Here is a 21,669-nt window from a genome sequence, read left to right on the forward strand (position 1 = left end):
CCTTACATAAGAGTTGCAGACATATTACTGCTTTTGTGACCCCTAGTGGCATTTTCCAATTTAAGCAAGTCCAGTTTGGTTTGGCATCTGCCGCCTCCAGGTTTCAACATATCATGCACTTAATTTTTAAGGACATGAAGAATGTAGTCTTTTTTCAAGATGACATTCTAGTCATGGGGTCAAATAAAGCTGAACACAACAGTACTTTGGTTAAGGTACTCCAAACCTTGGAACGGAATGGTTTGACTGCAGAAAAATCTAAGTAAAAGTTTGGAAGGAAGAGTGTGACTTACTTCGGGCATGAAATCAGCTCAGTAGGTATTTGTCCAAAGTCTGAATTAGTGGATGCTATTAAGGAGGTCCCTGCTCTGCAGAACAAAGATGAGGTCAGATCGTTTTTTGGGTCTGGGCGAGTTTCATTCAAAATTTGTACATAATCTTTCAAGCAAGATGTTTTGCATCAGGCAGTTGTTTAAAAAAGGGTGCAAACTTTTGGTAGACTGAAGTGTGCCAACTCAGTTTTGAGAGTATCAAGAAAGATATTTACACAGCCCCTGCTCTTAAGGGATTTGAACCTGGTCTTAGAAGTTTCATCACCACTGATGCCAGTGGTAAAGGCCTAGATGCGGTCATATCCCAGGTGCAGGAGGATGGCAAAGAATGTGTGGTAGCTTTCGCTTCCAGGGCACTTACTCCCACAGAGGAAAGGTACTCTATTATTGAGAGAGAAGCCCTTGGATGTGTTTGGGGACTCAAGTATTTCCGATAGTATGTGTGGGGCAAGTTTATTATGGTGATAACGGTCCACAAACCCCTCTCGAAGGTTCTCACTTCAAAGGGGCTTGGTAATGTTTCTCCAAGAATTTCTCGCATGTCGATGCAACTGTTGGATTTTGTTTATGAGATTAAGTATGTACCTGACGTTCGCAACAGAATTGCTGACTTTCTCAGCAGGTGTCCTTTGCCTGTGGAGGTAGATACAAAGAATGATTGGGATGATTGGCTTGTAGCATCCATTTTTAGTGAAGAATTGTGCAGCGTCTCTCGTGATGAATAGGCTAATGGTTTGTCTCAGGATGGTAATTTGTTGTCAGTTATTAACTATGTTCGTATGGGCTGGCCTGAGAAAGTTCTTTTAAGTGGTGATTTATTACCTTTTGGGAATTGTCGGTGGAAGAAGGCTCACAACTCAGGAGCGGCACGTTAGTTCATACAGTGATCTTCAGGGACAAGGCGGTTAATCTTTGTCATGAGGGTCATCTTGGTATCATTAAGAGTAAGTGTAGGGTCAAACAATTTTACTGGTGTCCCGGCATTGACAAGGATGTGGAAAGAGTCTTGAGGGAGTGTGTGTAGTGTGTCAACTCTGATAAGAGTTTGGTTACCCATAAATCTCCATTACACCCTATGGTTATTCCCAGCATGCCTTGGGAAAGAGTGGGAATAGATATTTTTTGTCCGGTGAGAGACGGTAAATTGTTCACAAAAGTACATTTTAGTCCTAATTGATCATTTCTCCAAGTGGCCAGAAATTAAAGTTTTGAAAAAGGCGGATTCTGAAACACTTTTAATTTTCTTGGCTGAAGTCTTTGGTTGGGAAGGTTTGCCCTGGGACATAACATCTGACATTGGTAGACAGTTCATTAGTGAAATTATTTTTAAACATTTCATCAAAGAAGCAGGTATTATTCATAGGACTACTTCCCTCTATCATCCAGAGGGAAATGGCAGTTGAGCGCTTTAATAGAGTTATTAAAGGTATTATTATTTAGTTAGTATTTAGCAACCACAAGGACTGGGGAGATGAACTAAGAAAGACTGTTTGTGCTTACAGGGTCATATGCTGCTAATCTACAGGTTACTCTCCGTTTGAGTTGATGAGAGGTAGATCCCCACACATTAAAGACAACATGGGGTGGTTGAATAGTACCAAAATCATTTTGTGGTCCGCCAAGAAAGTAAGAAATTCTCTTGTGGGAAGTCAGACTAAGTATAAGGACAAATATGACCAGTCTCATGGTACTAAGAAGGTGATCTTACATGTTGGGGACATCGTAAAGGTCAAAAAGGGGAGACTGACGCGCGAAGGGGAGAGTACGTTTTCAGCTCCCCTCAGAATTGTTAAGGTATTAGGCAACTCTGATGAGCTCAGTGATGGCAAGGTGTGGCATGCTCACAGGATTGCTGTGTTTAAAGGCATGGAAACAGGTGTGAGAGCTAGAGATACCAAATCTATTTTGAAGTCGAGCACTCGTCCTTTGACGTATGATTGGATCGATGATGTTAGTTCTTCAGGAAGTAACTGTATTCCAGGACCCTCTTTTGAGGCCGTCTACAGTGGACCTATTTTAGGCACCACTGCTGAACAGAAAGCCACAGGTTGGTCCAATTCTAGTGGTGCAGAGGGAGAGAGGGGGAGTATTTAGCAGAAAGCCACAGGATGTTCAGATTCAAGTGGGACAGAAGGGGAGAGTGTAAGAGTTGGACCTAATTGTACTAAGAGTGAGGAAGTTAGCAGATCCAGGAGGATGTGTGTTAAGCCCAAACATTTAGAAGATTATATTACACACATATCTGTCAGATTTAATGAAGTATTGTTTCCTTTCTAGATGCGTAAAGGATTTTATGACCCAAGTTGTCATGGCAAATGTTTTAGTTTTGTCTTCTTATGCATGCTATATCCTTACTTATAAAACTATGTGGCAAGGTTTTCTTTGTTTCAGCACAGCCCTTTTGTAGTATTGTTGTTAATTGTTTTATTTTTGTAGGAATGAGGAAGTGTTGTGTTCTGGTGCCTTTTGGCGAGCTCATTGTGTTCTTACTCTCGAGTGGTGGAATACGGTGAGGTCAGGAGAGGACAGAGCACCGGGTCATGATGTGGTTTTCTTTTGAGCTCCTCAATGCTCTACTGGGATTCAAGTTAATAAAGAATTGAAGTTACAACTCTCTGTGTCTGTGTACTCAACTTCTCAACAGTCTTCAAGGGTGTAACACCAGCCCCTGTGGGACAGAGAGCCCCCCCAACCCTTCAGTGGACTCCCCACCCTTCAAGGGGCCCCCTTACAGCCCCAAACTAATAAATATCTGTGACATGTGGGAGATTCGGGGACCCTCATCACATTCGGGGGGCACCATTTTCCACATGTCAATGTCACCATATATATTCTGATATTGCCACATCCCGGATGGATACAGTTGTGGTAAGGCAGCATGGTACCCCCTGGTGATGCTGGAGAGCTACTATCAGGTAAAAAAAATTATGGATCCAGTCTGGTGACTGGAGGATAATAAGGCGAGGAAGCTACAGAAAGATTATGTATCCACTACAAATATTGGGACTAAAGGCCAGTAACATTTTCATTTGCTCTGACAAGCTTACGGACCACAGATATCCACTTCATGAACCACGCTGGTGAGCTCTGACAAGCCTACGTACCACAGATATCCACTTCATGAACCATGCTGGTGAGCACACAGATGTACTGAAAGACATTTTTCTAGAGTTGAGGTACTTAGTATGGACATCAATGGGACAACGGAATTGAATAGGCAATCTATTGCACCTTCTTCTGGTTGCAGCCTCCACAGGGCAACCAACTTCTTGAAACTGTGAGCCAGCGGTTCAACCAGGCCGCCAAATGGAGGGTCTGTCACCATGATCACTCCTTCTCCATTGTCCAGCTGTAAGAATTTTCTGCACATTTCACGTGCTGTCTACAAGAGAAGGAAACTCTGTTTAGAACTGTGCCCAAAGGGTATTGTTTCTGTACGTTTCATAATGACAAAAGTACTAGCACATCTTAAGGACTTCAAAGTCTATTAGTATAGTGTTGGCTTGTAGTAATCCCATACACTTGTTATTCCATGGATATCTGGGTATCATACTACTACAATTTTCTTTGCCAATCGGTGACAATATGTGAGCCTGTGTTTTTTGCATTGGTTTTGCATTTCCTAAAAGTTCATTGTGTGATCTACACACCAGCATAGCTCTTCATATGAGTGATGGATAAATGAGTGAAACAGCATCTATCACTTGAATCAAGAAACAAGTGCCAATTGGGGAATTGAGGGGTAGCCAACCAATGGGAAGTATGACCCCTGGGAAGAGTAGGGGAGTTGCTATAGTCCGGACAACTGTGGTTAGGTTTTGGGCTATGTTTAGTAGGGTGGGGGAGCTTTAGGTTATAGCCTCTACCTACTTGGGCTATGTGGCACCATTTTGTTCTTGGTGGTCTGGTAGGGTTTTTAGGTGGGGGAAGAGTTGTGAGGGACTAATGGAGGACAAAGCTGCACTGGCGATGTGCCTGCTAAAAGAAGCAGGGTGTCTGGACTTGTCGCTGGCTGGCGTTGAGGTGGGCTGTGGCTGTCTGTCGTACAGATGCTCAGAGGGAGTGGAGGCTGCGGTATCGACTTGTTTGTCTCCCTGAAAAACAGCGAAGAGTTTGGCAGGTGAGGCAAGCTCAAGGGGCTGCTCCTGAGTGTGGTGAGCGCCCCGAAGGCGAGAGCAAAAGAGCCGGGTGGGGTGGGGGAGGATATGGCGATTGGCAGTGGGCGCATTTTGAGTCCCGACATGACCGCTGACAAGGGAACAGAAAGTGGTGGAGCGCAGTGGTGCTCGGCCGGTTCGGAATGTGCAATGGCGCTGAGGAGCCATGATGGACTGGGGTAGGGTGGGGCATGCCAAGCCCTTAAGAGGAGGCACGAGCCAGACAGTAGAGGTGAATGCATCTCCTGTAGTAGCAAAGACGTAGAGTGAGCGGAGTGGTATGACAGCGCAGAGAGGGCTTGGCACTGCACGCATGGAGCGCTCACTGCAAGTCGGCTTGGCGGAAAGGCAGAGCACACAGGGGTTGGTGGGGAGGTAATAGGGGCTGTGTGGCTGATAGAGGGTTCTTTAGGGAAGAGAGACTGGCTGGCGAGGGCCCCAGAGGGCCTGTTGGCAGAATGGGGGGTATCCGTATGGGCAAGGGATGAGAGCAGGGGGGCTTCACTCTTATGGGGGTGAAAGAGATGAGGGGGATGTCGGACAGCTACAGGCCATGTACAGGCCCCCTCCAGCAACAGATTTGCAGCATCAGCAATTTTTGCAGCTCTACTGGAATGGAGCGGTGAGAAAGGGGGGATGGCAGGAGCATGGGGTTGGTGTCCCAGGGGAACGAGCTGACGGGGGACTACCCGGAAGAGGAAGTGAGATAGCCTCAAAGGGTCTATTCACAGAACGGGGGAGGGCTGGGAAAAATGCCAACTACGAGAGGGGGGCCATATGGGAGAAGGATGTCAGCTGGAGGAGCAGTCAATGAGAATTTGGAGAGCTGCACTCTGGGTGGGGTGTGCATTATGGAAGCTGAGTAACAGGCAGGCGAGGACGCCGGGCGCGGTAGGTGACTTTTGTGCCAGAGAAGTCAAGTTTGGGTCTAAGGAAGTGAGGGGCCAGCACACCAGACCTATCAGTTCCTTTTCAGGTTACAAGGACTAGCAAAGTGGCAGACTCTGGAGAGTACAGTGTGGCTCGGACACGCTGAGGGGAAGTGAAGGCAGGGCACAGAGTGGCCAGCCAGACAGCCGGAAGAAGGTCCAGAGAGGCCTCGTCAGTGCAGCATGCAGGAAGGTTAAGGGCGGCCTACTGCGAGCAGAGGCATGGGTCCAGGCCTGGTTCTAGCGGGTGGGCAGGGTGGGCCAGGCTCTTCCAAACATGAACCTGGCCCACCCTAACATGAGCCTTGGCCCTCGAGGTGAGGACATGAAGGCCAATAGAAAATGGGCACTATAATTTAAAACGTTCCTCCGAACGTTGTTTTTCTACCTGTTCTGGGAGTTACATGATTGGGCATGGCTGTGAGAAAAAGCCCAGACCCAATCACGTAACTCCTTTTAGAAAGGTGGGCTATGTCCTGCAGGTACAATAGGGGCATGGCAAGGGGACACATTCTTTATTTGGCACAGAGTAACTTTTGCCTACCTTCCTGCTGCGTGGATATTTCCTTTTCCATTTCAACACAGGAGAAAGGAAGTTTGTTTATTCTGATTGACATTTCCTGACCCCTGCAGCTGCCTGTCAGATCAGGCTGTGACACAAAGTTTGACTATTCGAGTAGGTAAGATAATATGTTACTATTTGGTCTTATTTTTAAAATCTGCACAGGCCCAGCAAGGCACATACTTTGGTATGCTTCATTTAAATCGTTTTTATCAGGGATGCAAGACAACAATAAAAATGTCCAGATATCTGGTGAGTAATGATCCTGCTGGATGGCAATCCTTTGTTGGTAGTTTTGAAATGCAGATAAACTGTATTTTATGTGGATAGCTCAGTGGGTTATACTCCTAACATAGGACCTATGAACTGTCATTAAAGAGCTTACAAACATGAATGATATGAATAGAATTTCACTTTGTTTTGTGTTGCTATATAGTTAGAACTTCCCTAATCTTTCATTATTTAAATTTTTCTGAAAAGAGTTTGGGCAGATATACATTTTTATTAGTAAAGCCAACCCTCAACCACTAGGGTATGCTTTAAATCCTGAGTTTGTGCTTCCTCAGCCCAAACCCACTTAAAATATACTGCCTACCATTATGGATGACATGTGATTCCTACACCTTGAAATCCTCATTAGCTTATGTGTCATTCCCTATAGACTGATTTACATACTTGTATGATTCATTGTCTCTGTATAATGTGTGCGTGATGTAAAGTATTATGACACCCTACACTGATATGAATAGCGCTATACAACAAATGAAATGCATGAGAGAAGGGCAGTGTTGGAGGGTGGTCCCAATGGTATCTGCGGAGAAAGAGTTAATAATTGGGTTTCCAAAAATGACTTTCGCACTAGTGCTAAAGCCGGCCCTGTCATGGCCTTTCTGTTTTTATTTAATTAGCAGTCAGGTAATTAGGGCAACTGTGGAACAAATTTTAAAGTGCGTGCTAATTATATTTACTGCTATATTCAATGTTTTAAGTTTGTAGGTGATATTACCAATGTTTTTTACAGGAATAAAGAAAGTGGAGCTGGATGGTGGCTGATATGGGGCTGTGGCCCAAAGGTCAGCTGTGAGATAAGGTGCACAGGAGAGGGATGGTAGAAAAGTGGATAATCAGGCCTGGAAGTACTTGTGTTGAAGCCTGCCTGGCCTGTTGGAATTTGAGGGTTTGCACTTAGGTCCAGACATTGCTCTTACTTTCAAATAACTCTCCACATGCTCTGTATACACACAGAATCGATCTGTTGTATCATGGCGACTGTTTGCAAATATGATGTAATCTAGGGCGTGTAGGCTACTACAAGAAGTGACAAGTTGGGCCCACAGTGGCCCACCCAAATGCACCCTCGGCCCACCCAAAACAAAATTCCTGGAGCCGGGCCTGCATGGGTCAGAATGCCTGCTTCAGCAGATCACTCAAGATGGCCTGCAGCGGCCACACAGGATAGTATGGAAGATATACAGATGTCAACAAACATGGTGAGGCAGCAGTGACGAGAGCAATCAGGCCCCGGCTGGGCCACGGAAGAAGGCGTCACGGAACACACAGTTTTAGATTATGATGAGGAAGGCTTGGAGGAAGGAGATATATTGGACAGCGATGCACTTTGGAGAAGAGAATTTTGGAAGGCTGGACCAGGGAAATGGGCCGCTCGTGACCAGAAGAAAGCTGTTAACCTAGCAATTGTTTTGCAAGGTTACTCTGATTTTGCCAGTATTTTGCAGGGGCACAGAAGAGAAGGAAATGTTTACAATGCTGATGACATGGATGTTTTGGGGGGCTTTTAGGGTATCTGAATTATTGGGGGGAGGGGTGTGATGGAATGCAATAGAGCGATGTTGTGAGAAGCGAGAATCAGCTGGAAATGTGGTTGTGCAAGTCCAAGACATATTAGAGAGCAGCAGGCGGGAGGCTTATTCTGCAGTCCTATCCCATAAAAAGGTTATGCTCGGTATACTGAGAGGAAAGGCAGCGGGCCAATGGGGAAAAGAGTAGTGGTGGTATATTTCGACCCCACGACGGCCTGGGGGTGACGGCATTTCAGCTGCTACCGGTTTTGTGAAAGGTGCTGGCTCTATTGGGGGTGCCAGCAAGGGGAGTAATGGACACACTATTTCCGAATTGGGGTAGGAACAGAGGCAGGGAAGTAAGGCTGACCCGAGAGAACATTACGTGGCCTCGGCGGTGGTCCTCTGTTATAGGAGGTAAATGAGAAATGAAGGTGAAGAATGTTAGGATCAGGGGTTTTCATAATTATACCTTTGTTTGTTATGTTTTGTTACAGGTTCAGGTCCAGAATGCGAGGACCCATTCATTCGGATCGTGGGCCACTCTTTAGTTAAGTGGACGGAGACACAAGCAGCAAAGAGGGGCCACTGGGTCAAATTAGGTTTCGACCTTCGGGTGTTCTCCATTAGTTGGCAGGGAAATGGTGGTCTACGATGGAATGAGTTGCTGCCCAGCTTGAACCAGTTTCTGAGGGGTAAGCAGTGCCCTGATGTGTCGGTGATGCATCATGGAGAAAATTATTTGGTGGTTGATAAAGGTTTGTCATTGTTGAGAGCTATGAAGAAGGCTCTTTGAGAGATTAAACAGCAGTGGGCAGGTTGTTTTGTTATTTGGACGGAGTTCGTTCCCAGGTGGATTTGGCACACATAGGCCGTTGGCCATTGATAAAGCTAGACGGAAGGTCAATAGGAAAATGAGGACCTTTTGTAGGGGGGGAAGGTATGGGCAGGATCAAACATGCGGATTTAAAATACGAGAATGTTGCCTTTTTAGGGGGGATAGAGTGCCCCTTTCCCAGCAGTGCATGCATGTATACCTATTGCAATTACAAATGGTTTTGGCTAGGTTCTTAAATAGCATGTCCAAAAATTCTGAATAAAGGGGGATTGGTTAGATAAAGGCCTTTTTCTGAGTGGCAGTTGGCCGAGAAGTTTGCATGGGTTTAACTAATTTTGATGTTGTTGCCATCTGCGATCGAGGCTGAAAGGGAGGATGCGACCAAGCTCACACATGGACAGGGCAGGAAGTGAAGGGTTACACTACAGGAAATCATTTTAGTTATATGTTAATAGATGCAGTAAAAGGCATAGAAGTTATAGGTCACAATTCCAGACTTCAGTTATGGTCGGATGTCGATAGTTATAGGGTTAGGTTAGTTGGGAGGAGAGACATGTAGGGATTGGGGTAGGGAAACATAGGGGACATTTTTTGTATAGTGAGGAATTAGATGTGTTGGGCAGAACGCCTAGGTAAATGTCTGATGTGCACCTATTTCAACGAAGGCGGCCTTTTTCACACAAAAACCTTGATTTTTTTCTTTGCTGTGCCCACCCAATGAAGTAAGAGCGCGCAGTCTCAAAGTGACTAACATTAACACGTTTCTGTGAGAAGTGCCAAATATTCAGTGCCGCCCCCTTCACCAAACATGACATTTCACAATTATTAAAAGGGAAACTGAAAATGTGTTGATTAGAAGCGAGCTGGTGTTCTTCACACCTTACGTTGAATTTGCTATTCTGTTTTTAAACCGTATGTAATGTTTAAAATACACACCGCTTAGAAGCCTTGCGTAATTCCATTCCAAGGCAAATATATAGAAGCGGATCTTCTAGAACTTTCTGCTACGTCTAAAAGTATCTCACACTAGAAAGAACGGCTGCAGCACCTTGTTTACGCATCGTCGTACACCTATTAAATCCGACACAGTCGGTATGTGTACCAAATTCAAATCCGCGTAAATATGTTTTTGGGCAAAGCAAAGTCGCAAACATTATGTGAATGTGTTATTTTCAATCGATTGGAAAGGAACCAAGCCCTGACAAAACAAAGATGTCGGCTTCAGCAGTAGTAAATGTCTTTATTAATTGCCGAATGTCTGTGTGAATAGAGAAGAGCAAATCAGTGAGGAAGGGTGCTGTACGAACGGCGGCGAGCATGGATGAACAGATAAATGAAGTCATAAAATAACATTCTGTGTGAGAGAAGATAAATGCGTCGTCTAACACGCCAGGCACTACAACGGAAGCCTGTTTGGGAATTAACATCCTGCACTTTAATGAGTCGGAAGACATGGCAGATGAGAACGTGGAGGGGTAGATGGTACGGGGACCAACCGTCCGTAAATTTCACGGACAGTCCGTAACTTCGGCCGTCTGTCCGTTGTTCGTGAAGGATTTTTTAACGGACTCCATTTGTCCGTAATTTCAACCGGACACCGGTCGCATCACCCTAAAACCGGCACAGCTTCCACCCACCTCCCTGCTTGACTCCGATGCTGGTGACGTCGGGTGTAACAGACGCCGATGCAGTACCAAAGCTCAGATCCCCAGCAGCATTGGAGAGGCACAGCGGGATGGCAACCCTCCCACCTTCAGCCCTTGATGAGCTGTTAAGAGGTGCTTGAAGGTGACTGAGAGGGAGGGGCTGCAGCTTCAGGCGCGGGGGAATCTATTCAGATGCACACAGCCCTGAAAGCGTCATGTCTCTGCAATTTAGAGGGGCCTCACACATTCCCTTTCTGCCCAGGGCCCCAAAAATTACACCGAGGCAGCACGTGGTTCTCTTCACAGAGCTTAATTACTGTTACTAAATTGTAAGCAAACCTCGGTTCTTCAAACATGCAGTCTATAATGTAATAAAATAGGCACAATCGCATTATGGAGGACAGTCAGTTAAATCAGTTCTCTTGGAGTATCTCCTTTAAGTACTGTACATCACAGTGGGGGGTGGCAAAACTAAAATTTTCGAAAGAGAGCCTGTCGTCTCGTTGTCTTGTCCAGGAGGGGGTGAGGAGCCCTACACCACCCTGGAAGAGACCAAGATGATACTATAATACTGCATGCCCAACCTGGTGGATCCTGTTCCCCCTCCTGTGATGGCTCCTGCCCCCCCCACCCCCCGTGATGGCTCCTGTCCCACCCCCCCACCCCCCGTGATGGCTCATGCCCCCCCCCCCATGGTGGATCCTGTCTCCGCCCTGGGTGGCTTCTGTCCCAGTCCTGGAATGGCTCCTGCGGCGAGGGTGAAGTTCTTAATGGGCCTCTTCTCAAAAAAGGCTCCGCTCAAAATTAATATGAAAAGGTGAGCGAGTGAGTAAGTGAAGGGATGGGTGGATGGCTGGATGAATTAGTGAAAGGGTGTATGGATGAATGAAAGATTGAATAGATAGATAATGAGAGAGGATGGATGGATTGACGAGTGAGTGGAAGGATGGATGAGAGAAAAGGAAAATAGCTGGATATATGGGTGGAAGGGTAGCTGGATGGGTAAATGGGTGGATGGATGAGTGAAAGGATGGATGAGTGAAAAGGTGGATGATGAGTGAGTGGATGGATGAGTGAACTGATGGATGGATTGATTAAGTGATAAGTGCAAGGGTGAATGGATGGACGGATGATTGAACCGGTTGATGTAAGGATGGATGAGTGAGTGAAAGGGAGGGTAGGTGGACAAAAGGATGAATAGATGAGTGAAGGGGTGAAAGGATAAATAGATGAGAGAAAGGATGGATGAGTGATAGGGTCAATGGATGAAGTCATGAGTGGATGAGTAGATGAGTGGGTGGGTGGATGGATGGAAGGAAGGATGACTAAGTGAAAGGGTCGATGGAGAGAGAAAGGGAGGATGGATGGATGACTGAAAGGGTGGATGGGTGGAAGGATGAGTGACTGGGTGGATGGATGAGTAAATGAAAGGATGGCTGGATGGGTGAAAGGGTAAATGGCTGTATGGATAGGGTGAAAGGGTGGATGGATGGATAATGGATGGATGAGTGAGTGAAAGGATGGATGGATGAAGGGATGGATGAGTGAAATGATAGATGGAAGTATACATGATGGATAGGTTTGCAAATGGTTGAATATGTTTGGATATGGCTGGGCTTACTTATATACTATTGCGCGACCTCCTCTGATGTTATGTTATGTTATATTCAATTTATAAAGCGCTCAGCTACTCAAAGTGTCCCGGCGCTTGCTCCATAACGAAGGTGAACTTCCACTAAATCAGGACCTAAAAGAGCAATGTTTTGAGCTTTTTTCTAAACAACAGAGGGTCTTGAGTGGCCCGAAGAGCCAATGGTAGCTCATTCCAAGCCAGACCGGCTTTACGAGCAAAAGAGTTCCCACCCAGCCTTTGGCGCTTAAACCTAGGTATTTGCATCAACAGCTGATCAGAGGAACGAAGTTGTCTGCTAGGACTGTAGAAAACAAATCTTTTTTGAAGGTAAGATGGACCTGACCCGTACAGGGCCCGATGTACAATGTATAACATCTTAATTATCAGCCGAGTTGACTGGAAGCCAATGCAAACAGCATAGGTGGCTCCGAACACTCTGAGTAGGAGAAAGGCCAACCAACAGTCTAGCGGCCGAGTTTTGAACTACTTGCAACTTTTTAACCAAATGGGCAGGACATCCAACCAGAATGGCGTTAGCATAATCCAACCGAGACAAAATCAATGCCCGGACCACCGTTTCCTTGGCACAAGTAGGCAAAAGAGGGAGAAACTTCCTCAATATTTTTAAAGTGCCGAAGCAAGTTCCTACCAGTTTCTGCACATGAGTAGAAAAATTCAAGTTTTCCTCGAACCTGAACCCGAGATTTTTTACGGCGCCCTTACCCATAGATGGGCGGGGAAAGTCCGATGGCCACAACCTTTCCCTAAAATCCTCAGGGAACGATCCATACAACAGCACTTCCGATTTTTCTTCGTTGCACTTTAATTGTGCATTCACCAGCCAATGAAACACAGCCGTCAAACAGAGCTGAGCGGCCTCAACTGAAATGTCTCCTTTCCTCCAAGAGAACAGAAGCTGGGTATCATCAGCATAGGCCATCACCTTAGCCCCCAGTGACTCAGCAAGATAGATCAGTGGAGTCACATAGATATTGAAAAGCAGAGGGCTAAGTGATGACCCCTGTGGAACCCCAGTAACCAGCTGCAAAGGGGTAGAGGCACGAGGTGGAAGCCAGACCTGTTGAGATCTGTTTTCTAAAAAAGATCTAATCCAGCTCAGCACCATTCCCGAAACACCGATAGCCTCCAATCGGTCGAGAAGCAAAGAGTGGGGCACGGTATCAAATGCCGCTGAGAGATCAAGCATGACCAAAGCCGCACTCCCACCGGCATCCAAGCTCTCCCGAATTGCCTCAGTCACCTCCAGCAATGCTGACTCCGTGCTATAAGAAGCACGGAAACCAGATTGAGCTGGGTGAAGCAAACCGGATACCTCTACATAGTGGGTAAGTTGAGATGTAACAACCTTCTCGCAGACCTTCGCCAGACTTGGTAGGAGCGAGATAGGTCGATAGTTCTCAGGAAGCAGAGGGTCAGAAAAAGGCTTCTTAAGGAGGGGGAGGATCAGAGCCTGTTTCCATGATAATGGAACACTAGCGTCACGAAGTGATGCATTAACCATATGGTTGACTTCGAAGTTGATCGAGTCTGCTACTTCAGATAGAAGCCTAGCTGCACAAGGGTCCTTAGGAGAACTAGACTTAAGTGCCTTGAGAATCCTAAGGGTACAGGACAGATCAACAGATTTAAAAGTTGAAAAAGTGGAAGTAGTCTTTAGCATCTGCATCCCCAACAAGGCAGAAGTAGAATTCCTGGGGATCGGTGAAAAGGACTCCTGAATGGCAACTATTTTGTCCCTAAAAAATTGAGCTAAGGTGTTACACCAAGTGATCGAGGAGGGCACCACTAAAGCCTGGGCACTAGGAAATACAAAACTTTTCACAATAGAGAAAATTTCTCTGGAGTTATTATTTGCCCGATCAATCCGATCGGAGAAATATCGGCCTTTGGCCAGACCAATAGCTGTATAATAAGATTTTTGTTTGGATCTGAGAGCAAGTTTAGCAATAGGGCAATAACCGCTGGAGCGCCATGCCCTCTCCAGTACCTTACAGGCGTGCTTCAGAATCCCCAGTTCCGAAGTAAACCAAGGCTTAGAAGGTGTGTCTCTTCTCAGGATAGTCTGACCTGGAGCAGAGGGAGCACCAATTGCCACTATAATCCAGTCTGCGAACCTTGACACATTCTCCTCAAGGTCTTTGGAGAAGGAGGGGCGAGAGGCTGCCAAGCTGCTACTCAGCTGCCCAGCATCCAGTTTCCTAAAAGTAGACGGCCGATGGACTCTATCTGGACGAGTTGGATGCATAATGTCCCAAGAGAAAAATATAGGAAAGTGATCTGTCCAGGCGACCGGGAGGGGCCGATCTTCTACAATAGGGAAATTGGAGCAAATGGAATCCAGGGTATGACCTCCTTGGTGTGTCGAATCTGTGACCCATTGGGAAAGATGAACCGAATGCAGCGAATTGAGGAAAGCAGCTGAATCAGCTGATTCCGTAGCGTCAAGATGGATATTAAAGTCCCCGAGAAGCAGATAATTTGAGAACCGCAAGACTCTATTAGCTAAGGCGTCCCCACAAGAATCCAAAAATACATTGGCTAGCCCCGGTGGACGATAAATCAAAGACCCACCCAAAGTAAAGTGGGCTGAGAGTTGTAAATTAAAATCAAGAGCCTCACATGCTCCCCAGATGGAAGATGTTTCACCAGAGTCCAACACTCTCTGTATAAAATAGCCAGTCCCCCCCCCTCTACCGACAGGGCGATCAGCTCAATGGATTTTGTAGCCAGCTGGCGTGGCCAAGGCCACAATCGGATTCGAGAGAACATCAAGCCACGTCTCTGTAATAAATAGTAAATCTAAATGATTATCAGAGACCATATCCGCAACATCAACATAATGCCCTCAAGGACCTAGCATTAATGAGGGCGGCCCTGATGTTCCCTTGGACAGGTGAAGCAGCAGACACTCTATCGGGAGGGAGCTGGGTACCTAAGCAAAAGCCACAATCCACACACGCAGAGATGTTCGAGAGGCACGCCAAGGGAATGCCGTGTGAGGGACATTGAGTGTCTGTAAAACTTACCTATTGTCCTGAAGTTTTGTCCTGAATTTTGACCCTTTGTCCTGAATTTTTACACTCACCGTCCTGAATTTGCACCTATGCCAGTTGGTCACCCTAGTAGATGGGTGGCGGGAATGAGCGTGGGCATAGATGGGTGAAAGGGTAATGACGTCAGTGAGGATGAATGGATGAATGCGTGGGAATGAACACATGAGTAGAGTGATAGATGAACACGCGGGCAATGGGTGAACGAGGCAATGGTGTGTTTATAGTTGAATGAAGAATTAAAACTAAACTCCGTGTGAGAAGTGAGGGGCGGTCTCCTGTATTTTCCACCATGTCCAGGCAGGGGGTCGCGAGCTCGAATGGCTGCACTTGCATAAGCAGCAGCAAGGAAGAGTATTATTGAACTAAATCAATGCAAGGAATTTCAGTTTGGGTTTTTTAAGCCCTGCGTGAGATCACAGTGATTTAAAGCCCTGCTGGGGAGAGCCGCGCCCCGCAGAGCAGGGTGTCATTTTCTTTAAAAACATATCAATCCTGTGCTGGGGGCTCGTCTGGTTTTTACAGAAGATCTGGGTTCTCCCTTCGTGGGAGCAGTCCATCGCCGCCCTGTCCATACACTGTACCGACCCATCACTCCACAGTACTGCCGGGAACATGGCAGCAACACCGCCCTTTACTGCAGACAAGCAGAGGCGGTCTCACGGGCGCCATCCAAAGGGATTTCTTCATGAGCAGATGGATGTTTGAGGAGGTCAAGGAGGAACTCCACAAGGTGTCCTCAGACATGCGATAACTGTATGCGGTCACCAAAGGAGAGCGAGCTCAATGGGCCAGACCGCTGGGCTTCATCTGGGACATTAATAAATGAATACAAGTGCAGGGCCCAGGTCTTCTCTTCTCTGTCGGCCCTGCTGAGTGGCGGCGTGCGAACACCACGGGGCCTGGTCTTCATTCACCCCAGGCCTCCTTCTTCCCCCAGTCTACACTCCCGCCTCTTTATTGCACCTCCACGGGTTCTTTATGGTCACTGCTTTCCCCTTCTGTCATGGTTTTCCTATCTTTCTCTTTCATACCTCTTCTATTGCTCTGAGTGATGAAACATAAGTCCTGGTCCCCAAAAATGAATAATTGTGCCCACCCCACCAATTAAATAAGCATTGGGCCAGTGTTGGGGCTAGAACTTTAACATACAGAAGACAACATGAAGATTCTAGCACTGGCTAGAATGATTAATCTCAACATACTGGGGAAAAACATCAGTTTGTGTGTCTGTCTGTGTGTCTGTATCTCTGTGTCTATGGAAAGTGGTGACAGTAAGGAGAACCAAGAATGTTTGAACCCCAGTCATTTACACACGTTTTCCTGGCTCCGACTTCACGGGGGATCATGGCTGATCTCAATGGTACCTTTTGCAGGTAATAACGGTGGACAAGTGTGGTAGATAAACACCCTTGCAACATAAGAGTAAGACATGGCTGCTGTCGCATAAGCATACCAGGAGGTCACCTGCAACAGCGGACCCCGTGATGACCCACACAGTCAGGTAGTGAAGGAGCACTTACCTACTCACGTGGCTCCAGGGCAGCAGGGAAGCCCTGGGAGGAGAGGAAAGGAAGGCAAACGGCTATGGACGGGGGAGGGTGGAAAAAACTGGTCCAGCTCAAAGAGGAGAGAAGGCATAGCCTGGGTAGATAGCACAACAGCCCACAGCACAATAATTACAAACCTGGCGGAGGGAGTCATACATCACGTTTTCCTTCGACCACCGTCTCAAGGGCTTATCCTGCCTACCACCAGTCCAAGATCATAACGATCTCAGTGGTGGGACGTAGACACAGAGAATAAAGTACACATTATTAATTTACATTACAAACATGCGCCAGTTTCTGATATTCAAGAGTGAAGAGAACACAATAGCTTTGTTAAGCTCTTTCTGTCCCTCGCTCCTAAATTATAATTTATGAGTCAGAGTAAAATTCTTTGAGAGCAAGGCATGCAGGGACAAAATATTTTACAATTAAACCATAAGTGAACGTTCATCCTCACCTCTCCACCAAAAAAATGATGGTTGAACATATTGTAGTGGCAGAATTCTTCATCTGTGTAAAACTGTGAATATCTGAAAAACATAGCAAAATTAACTGATATTATTTCCAACTTTACATTTTTATTCCACATGTTCTTTATTGCCCATAAAGCCTTAATGCATTTCAACCACACGTAGTTCATCAAACATTTCCATGGCAAACTGTTCATGTGGACAACTCATTTTAGCCGTTATTTCCACAAGCTTAAGCAAGGATTCTCTGGAGCTGTTCCCCCAATACAGTTGGCTTTGGTTGTATTGGCATTTTTAGTTCTGGAATAAAGAATGAAGAAAAATCTAATAGAGAAGGGGGTCTTCGATCATCCCCTTCAGCCATTGCCTGAGGTAAGTTTACAACTCATTCTGGATCAGGCACGCCACCACCAATGTCAGTAAGATATTGGAGTCAGTCATTACATTTGGTATTCTTCAGATTCTAAAATTACAGAAGTGATTTGCAGAGGAGATTATCTCCAATGGGAGCAGGGTGTCCAGACCGCGTGACGTCAAGCGCCTCGATACACTCATATGTGACAAGCCGCACTCTCTTATTACTACTTGATTGAGTGATTGATTGATGGGCTGCCCTTCATGCTGCTGGTTGGGAACTGAGGCGGAGCAGACCACAGATAGGTGTGGTGGGGCGGCCAGGGCAGCTGACTTCGGAGCACAGGGTTCACGGTTCAATCCCCGGCGGCAGCTCAGCACCATGAGACTCTGGGCAATAGCTCACTTAATTTCCACGATGGCCCCCAGCGCCTTGAGACCAGTAAGGGTGCGTAGTTGACGCTTTACAAATACGGATTTACAGATACTGCCTCCAACAAGCCCATCAGAGAGAGTCCGCACTGTACAAGTCTGGCGCTGCAGGGTAGCACAGTATAGCATAGGGACCCCAGCTCTTGATGTCAGACGGTTGTTTAACGTGGCTACTATCTAGGAACAGGATTACCATTTCTAGATGGCCACACAGTCAAAGGTTCAGATGGCTACCAAATGAAAATAAATATCTGGGTGTCCTCATTAACTGAGGACTGTCACCATGTGTTAACCGAGGACTCGAAGACATGGTGACAGGTACTCTATATTCTGTTATTGCCACGACGAACAACAACTTTGGTAGATAGACCGATCTGTGGCTAAGGGGGAAAGTCCAGATAGTAGAACGGTATTATAATGATCTATTTCTAAAACTCGTATTTACTATTCGCAGCAGCCCGACTGTTAACATAGAGTGAGTCATTAAACCTTTAGTTAGAGTGGGCAAGAGGCCTCGCCAAGAAGACGCTATATTATGTGACCTAACAAAGAAACACTGGGAAAAATTAATCTAGGACACATACTTGTGGACAAGATAGTTTTTATTGTTTCTCTACTACTGCCCTTCCATCTTAAATTCTTCCTGTTCCCCCCCTAGTACATCACCTCCCTATTTCAATTGAAAATTACTATTAACTTTGTTGACTGTCACATGTTTGCTTTTACTTCCATGACCTTACTCTCTATTCTTCTGTTTGTCCTGCCAAAGAATATTTCAATCTCACAGTGTTCTAACAGGAAGAGTGGCATCCTTCAACTGCAGATTGGGTGTCAGCAAAATACCTCCTGCTGTGTGCACACATAGAGTGGGCTTTGGGTAGGGCCCCTTTCAACTATGATCGTGTTTGCCCCAGTCCCCTCCTACCATTGCTTTATTCTTAATCAAAGTTTGAATTAGCCATAGGCATTTTGCGGACGTTACCATTTTCATTTTGAATTAGTGAGAGATTGTGAGAACTGGATTCCTGGTTGAGGGGAGTGAAACCCTACTCAAGCAGCAACCAAAATCCTTGTCAGGGTGAGGCACAAGTAAATCCCAAATTAACATGTGCTCAACCTTTTGGCAGCTTGCCACAGAGCAGTCAGGCTTAACTTGGAGACAATGTGTAAAGCATTTATGCAGTCCTTCAAAAAGTAATAAAGTGTAACCACAATACAAGAAGAATCCCACATCTACTGAGAAAATAGGGTACATTTTAATAAATAAAACAGGATCAAAATGACAAAAATCCAGTTAGTAGAAATGGAGATATGCAATTTTGATGATTTCAGTGAAAATAGCACAAAGGGCTAACTGTGGATATATGGGCGCGCTGGGCCAGGACAAAGACACAAGTTCAGGCTGACCACGAAGGAGCGCAGCCCCGCTACAGGAACACAGTTAGGTCCGCTGAACAAGAGTACCTTAAATACGGTTTGCTTGGCTTTGCCAGGTCCCACGTCGAGGATGCGATGCACAGTCGAGGCGATGTGTTGGTTCTGAAGGGCTGCGAGGCGAGAACCTGCATCGTCGACAAGCCTGCTGTCAAGGAGAGATCTGTAATGCGAGGCTCTGCGTCAGTAAAGATTCGCACAGTGGCGGATCCGATGCGGGCTGCGAGGTCGATGCAGAGTCCATGCATTGGGAGAACCCTCGCAGCAGAGGGATGCGCCAGTACTGCTCTGGATTATGCCAAGCAGCAGAGGTGATGAGTCGGTTCTGCTGGGTCCATAGATGGGCTGGCAGGGCAAACGTCAGGCCGACTTTCAAGGGTCCAGGCCTGGGGTGGCACAACATTCAGGCTAGGACTTACAGATGGCAGAGTCCAGGTGCTGGGTACATAGTTTTTGGAGCTTTCTGTCCCTGATGCTCTAGCCCTTGGGGTCAGTTTGGGGTCCTGGGATCCACAGATGCAGGTACAGTACTTCTCACCCAGGCAAGAGGTCAGCAGGTCAGCACAGCAGGGCAGCAGTCCTTCAGTTCAGCAGAGTGGCAGTACTTTCAGCAACAATATCCACAGGTCCCAAAGTGTACTCAAGGGTGGGTGTCTGGGGTCAATACTTATACCTGGGTCTTTCTTTGAAGTGGGAGAAGCTTCTAGGGTTTACCCTTTGAAGCTCCCAGGAATCCTGCCTTCCCTGTCCTGGCTCCAGACTAACTACAGGGCGGTTGGGGGGTATGCAGCCCTTCGTGTGGAGGCAAGACACAGCTTATTCAAGTGTAAGTAAGGCGGTGCCCACCTCCACCCTCCCATCCTGCCACTGATGGCCCATCCATGAAAACCATAGCTCTCTATTGTATGTGACTGTCTAGGAGGACTACACAAAGTCCAACTGTCAGTTATACCCAGTCATGTGTCCTAGAGACAGGCGGTATGCACTAAATGGCTATGGCAGGGAAAGGCCAACTTTCTGAAAGTGGCATTTTCAAAATTGTAATTTAAAATCCGACTTCACAGGAGAAAGGATTTTTCATTACAATTCCTAAGACGCCATTTAGAAATTATCACATATGATAGGTAATAAGGTAACACCAGAGTTATCCTATGGGAGAGGCAGGCCTTGCAGTAGTGAAAGAAGACTGTAAGCGTTTTTCACTACCAGAACATATTAAACCAAAAACACATGTCCAAATTTTCAAATATACTGCGACTTGTCCTCTAGACTTTCCAGGGCCCAACCTAGGGGTGACTTATATGTATTAAAGGGGAAGGTTTGAATCTTTTGCCAGGTCAACATGGCAGTTTAGAAACTGCACTCACAGGCTGCAATGGCAGACCTGAGGCATGTTTAAAGTACTACTTAAGTGGGTGTCACCATCAGTACTTCAGGCCCGCCGGTAACATTTAATTTACAGTCAGGAAACAAGAGGTTTGAAGGCAAAACGTTAGGAGGGGAACCACACCACGGGTGCCAGGTCTAACACAGATGAAGAAACGTGTCGTGTCCCTTTCCAAAATCAAGTGCACATGCTCCCACAGCTGCCAATGATAGCAAAAATATGTAAGTGCAATATTGCGTGCTTGCCAGGTTGTGGATTCATGTTGAAGTGGTACAGCGCAAGTCTGTTCCGAGAGCCGGGCTTCAAAGCACTTACAAGAAGAGACAACATCCATCTGTGTCGCGATACAGCTCTCCAGCCTCTCTCGCTCCTTTCTGAACCTCGCATCTCCCACTGAGAGGAATGGAAAAGTCATGTTTGAGGTAGGTTGCCCAGCGCCGAATCAAAGGAGCAGGGAGCCTCTTTTCATGCTTTGAGCAGTACTTCCCCAGCAGCGGGACGTACCCCCTTCCCTCTCCCGCTTGTAGAGGAGCTACTGAAACAGGGGCCAGAGGCACTATTCTCGCAAATACCGTGTAGCGTCACATGGCGCAGGTGAGAAGCACAAAACTCTACAAATATGATACATGTAATTCAAGTGGCAGCTCCTAAAGGGTGTGCACAGCCCAAGTTGTGAAGAATACATTTTAGGCATAAGAGGCCAGCACTCCTCGTCGCCAGCGTCCCAGTGCCAGACAAGTAACACTCTTACCAGGGCCGAGGCAAGTGCCACTCATGCCAAGGATGACACCAGCCATGGCTATATGGGCACTTGTCCAAGGCCCCGCACCTGCTCACCACCTTTTTACATACAGGTTCTAGTGCCATGAGGCCCAGGAGAAGGCTCTTCCACTCCCTCTGCACCACAGGCATGGTCTAGCGCCGTGAGGCCTGGGAAAGGGGCGCCTCCCCTCCAAGTACCGCTGGGTTTGTGTTCACAAAGTCAGTCTGACCAAGTACACAAAGTCAGGCCAGCTCATTGACTTGTGCAGAATGACAATGGGGGGCCTGGACAGGTGCAACGTTGAGTGTGCCT

At 46.6% G+C, this 21,669-nt stretch overlaps 1 protein-coding gene across 5 annotated transcripts in view; it reads right to left on the reverse strand.

The window, feature by feature from the left end:
- Positions 1 to 21,669, reverse strand: part of ZCCHC4 (zinc finger CCHC-type containing 4) — a 452,628-nt gene that overhangs the window by 154,270 nt on the left and 276,689 nt on the right. For all 5 annotated transcript variants that reach the window (XM_085642314.1, XM_085642317.1, XM_085642316.1 and 2 more), the window contains 2 exons: positions 16,975 to 17,047; positions 3,564 to 3,714 (listed from right to left, as the gene is read on the reverse strand). In XM_085642314.1, coding sequence (XP_085498440.1) covers positions 3,564 to 3,714; positions 16,975 to 17,047 — 224 coding nt within the window. The remainder of the gene's footprint in view (positions 1 to 3,563; positions 3,715 to 16,974; positions 17,048 to 21,669) is intronic.

Source organism: Triturus cristatus, chromosome 2_2, assembly GCF_964204655.1.
Source record: "Triturus cristatus chromosome 2_2, aTriCri1.1, whole genome shotgun sequence".
Taxonomy (NCBI): Eukaryota; Metazoa; Chordata; class Amphibia; order Caudata; family Salamandridae; genus Triturus; species Triturus cristatus.